The 3,783-nt window shown below is 65.6% G+C and overlaps 1 protein-coding gene across 1 annotated transcript in view; it reads right to left on the bottom strand.

The window, feature by feature from the left end:
* The window catches only part of LOC102882201 (receptor-type tyrosine-protein phosphatase V-like), a 12,770-nt gene that overhangs the window by 5,610 nt on the left and 3,377 nt on the right, over nucleotides 1–3,783 (bottom strand). The window contains 7 exon segments of the mRNA XM_025044269.1: nucleotides 242–289; nucleotides 381–513; nucleotides 1,555–1,622; nucleotides 2,114–2,324; nucleotides 2,451–2,591; nucleotides 2,887–3,168; nucleotides 3,436–3,702. Of these exon segments, the coding sequence (XP_024900037.1) occupies nucleotides 242–289; nucleotides 381–513; nucleotides 1,555–1,622; nucleotides 2,114–2,324; nucleotides 2,451–2,591; nucleotides 2,887–3,168; nucleotides 3,436–3,702 (1,150 nt within the window).

Below are 3,783 nucleotides of genomic sequence, written 5' to 3'. Positions count from 1 at the left end.
GGAGGGAGGGAGGAGGGAGGGAGGAAGGAAGAGACTGGCCTGAGGAGGGGCCAGAGGTTGTCAGGGAGAAGGAGGGGCTGGAGGAGGCCGGCTGCGGGGTGGAGAGCAGGGGCCTCTCCCGGAGCTGTGTGACAAAGGTCTGGCGGCCGGGTCTCAGAGGCAGCCCGTGAGGACTGTGCGAGGCAGGGCCACGCTGCCCGCCACACCGTCCAGGAGGCGGGGCGCAGGAAAAGGCGCTCACCGCAGACTGTGAACTGTCGTCTCTGGGGAGAATCGATGCTTCTCTGTCCTGCAGAGGGGGAAGGCGGTGGGGACTGTGCAGCCTCTGGGGAAGACTCGCCCCTGCCCCGGGCTCACTGGTGCAGGTTCCCCCCACTCACCTCTGCCCCCTCGCCCGCCTCCAGTGCAGCAGGCCCAGCGCGGCACAGGTGGCAAGGACACAGCCCGCCGCGGCGCCCACCGCCACTGCCACCGGCAGAGGCGCCGCCCGCTGGGACACGCAGGTCCGGGGCTCTGTGCGGGGCAAGGCAGGGGTGGGCCGCAGCCATCACTCTCCTGCAGCGACATGCCCACCTCCCAACCAGAAGCCCTGGCTGCCAGACAGAGGCCAGCAATGGCTGCCAGGGGGCCTTGGCGGGCGGGAACTGAGGACGTCCAGCTCCCCTGCCCCTGAGCATGTCCCAAAGACCCCCCTCCCTCCCTGAGACCCGCGAGGAAGAAAAAGCAGTAGACGCCTGGCTGCCTGGACTCAGACCACACTGGTCAACTGGCCGCACGTGGCCACCGAGCTGGGCGAATGTGGCCACTCACATAGACACAGATTTTAAAGACTTAACGAAAAAAAAAGTCAAAGACCTCATTCATAATTTCTAAAAACTGATCGCGAGCTGATACAATATTTTTGAATTCTTGGTTTAAACGGAATGTTCCTGAAATTAATTTTACTGGTTTGTTTCCATATGATTAATGTAGCTCCCAGGCCATTCAAATCTTGCGTGTGGCTCGCGCGTGTGGCTCACGTGTGTGGCTCGCGCGTGTGGCTTGCACGTGCGGCTCGCCTCCTGCTTCTGCTGGCCGATGCTGTCCTAAGGCCTCCGCTGATACAATATTTTTGAATTCTTGGTTTAAACGGAATGTTCCTGAAATTAATTTTACTGGTTTGTTTCCATATGATTAATGTAGCTCCCAGGCCATTCAAATCTTGCGTGTGGCTCGCGCGTGTGGCTCACGTGTGTGGCTCGCGCGTGTGGCTTGCACATGCGGCTCGCCTCCTGCTTCTGCTGGCCAATGCTGTCCTAAGGCCTCGGTGGCCTGGAGCAGCGGGGTGGAGGCGGTGTGGGCGGGGCTGTGACCACAGGCACACGCGCCACTGGCCCCTCTGCCCCCCACCCTGCGGCTCGGCCCTCCCAGGCCGAGTCTGCGCCCGCAACTCCTGGTCACACTGGTCTCCTGCTCCGCCAGGCGGGCACATTCTCCCTGCAGCTTGCACCCAGTCCTCGTGCTGCTGGGTGGGGGTACCCTCCAGAAGGGGGCCCAGCCAGGAGCCCAGCCTACCTGAGAAGGCTGAGAAGGAGAAGGTGGTCTCGGGGGGGCCAAGTCTGGTAAAAGCCACGACGCTGAACCTGGGCAGAGAAGCCGGGCCTTCTGCCGGGGAGGGCAGGCGAAGAGGGCAAAGCGCCACATGGCTCGGGAAACCGGGCCATGAGCGACAGACATGCACACAGTGACAGCCCCTTGCCTCTTTACAGGCTATGCGCTGAGCCCCTCGAGAGTTTAGAGCAAGCCACCCTCAGCCGCTCCTCGACCATCCCTGCCCTGCGCCAAGAGCAGGGAGCCTTGGAAATAGGCACCCAAATGTCCTGGGCACTGCCCTGCAAGTGGAAACAGAACCCTTCCCTGCTCCCCTTCTGAAAAAAAGAACCATGTTAACAGATGGGTGTTTCCCTTTTCTCCTTGCCTACCAGGGAGCCCATTCGAAATAATGTGATGGACCCTCATGGACCACCACATGCCCTCTCTTTGGAGTCAGCCCAGGTCATAGGTTGAAAATGTGGAAATTCCCACAAATGAAGCTCACAGAGGCTCCCCACCCCCCTTCGGCCCTGGCTCTCACCGATACTGGGAGCCCGGCTTCAGCTGCCCGTTACATATCTCCCGAGCTTGGCCACAGTCCTCCGTGCCCACGGGCACCGCCCAGGCTCCCGGCGTGGCCCAGGGCCCCGGGTGGAAGGGGCTGGGAAGCAGGGTGGCCAGGTAGGAGTCGTGTCCCCCGTAGAAGTGGTCGTGCCACGTGCGGTTGACGGCTTCGCGGGGGGGCCGAGCCACTGGGGGCAGAGCGGGGAGGGCGCAGCAGGGTGGGCGTGGGGCCCGCGAGTCCCCAGCGTGCTCTCGTCACAGGCATCGGCCAGCCTTTGGGATGCCCGGTCCCGCCGCCCCAGGCCAGCACTCACGTGACGCGTTGGTGCTGGCAATGACACCGTACCACTGGATCTGCCCGTCGTCCTCACCAAACAAGCCCCGTGTGAGCACCACACCCATCTGCGGCCGTGGCGCCAGCTGGGGGGCTGCGGCTAACTCTGGGGGGCGCCAGGCTGGGACGGAGAGGAGAGAGCGAGGTCCTGACCTACCCTTCCCACTGGTCTCCAGGGGCAGGGCCAAGCCGTCACGTCCCCAGGGCCTCATCGTGTCCGGTGACAAGAGGCTGCCAGATACAACTCTAGAAGTGGACAATCCTGGGCCAGAAGCAAGGACATGAGGCTCCAAACTGGCGTGGCACCAGGTCGGGGCAGAGGAAGGGGCCGGCTTGGGGCTCAGGGGAGGGGGAGCCCCGTGGGCAGTCGGGGGGACGACCGAGGGGCCTGGGCTCCAGAGGCCGCGGGGGCCTACCGTCCGCAGAGGTGGCGCACACCAGCGTGACCGTCCGGCTCCACAGACCGTTGCTGCCCAGCACGTGGAGGCTGAGGCGGTAGCGGGTGGCGGGCAGCAGGCCGGGCAGCTGGAGGGCCCCCCCGGACGCGCTGGCCTCGAAGACCCGCCGGGCGCTCCCTCCTAGCTCCAGATGCTCCACCAGCACCGCACAGGTGCCCACGTCCCCCGCGGGCACCGTCCAGCTCAGGCCCAGGCGGGTGGCCTTGGGCTGGCACTGCACGTCCTGCACAGGGCCGGGCTCTGTGGAGGGGAGTCTTGAGCTGTGGGTGTCAGTGCGCCCCAGGGCGATGGCGTCGGGGTCAAGGGCTCAGAGTGAGCAGGTGCAGAGGGCTGGGCACTGGTGAACCCAGGGGAGGGCACTAGCCCCCGGGGTTACCGCTGCCCTTCTGGAGGGCCGTGGGGAGCAGGGCATGGGGGTGGGGCACCGTCTCGGAGCAAGACAGCGGGGCCGCAGCTCGAGCCGGGGCTGCCTCTCAGAGCGTCTTCCTCCTCTCGAGAGCCACGTACCAACGGGCAGCACCACGGGGTGAGTGGACGCCTGCAGCGGCCCCGCCCGGCACAGCACGGTCAGGGAGAGGTTGCGTCCAGGCGGGAGGTCCCTCAGGACCAGCTGGGCTTGGCCCAGCACCAGGGGCTGCTCCCGGAAGAGACGTCCAGCCCCTGAGAGCTGGGCACAGCATACTGCCCGCCCCAGGGGGCCGCTGGCCCAGACCAGGCTGATCACGGCGCTGCCTGCCCGCATGGACACCAGCAGCTCGCTGGGCATGAGCAGGGCTGTGGGAGGGAGGGAGCAGGTGGGCCCCGAGCGCACGGCGGCGTGCAGGGCCCGGGGTGGCAGGCAGGACGTGAGAGCGA

Source organism: Pteropus alecto, unplaced genomic scaffold, assembly GCF_000325575.1.
Source record: "Pteropus alecto unplaced genomic scaffold, ASM32557v1 scaffold563, whole genome shotgun sequence".
Classification (NCBI taxonomy): domain Eukaryota; kingdom Metazoa; phylum Chordata; class Mammalia; order Chiroptera; family Pteropodidae; genus Pteropus; species Pteropus alecto.
This window is presented reverse-complemented; position numbering and strand designations above follow the sequence as displayed.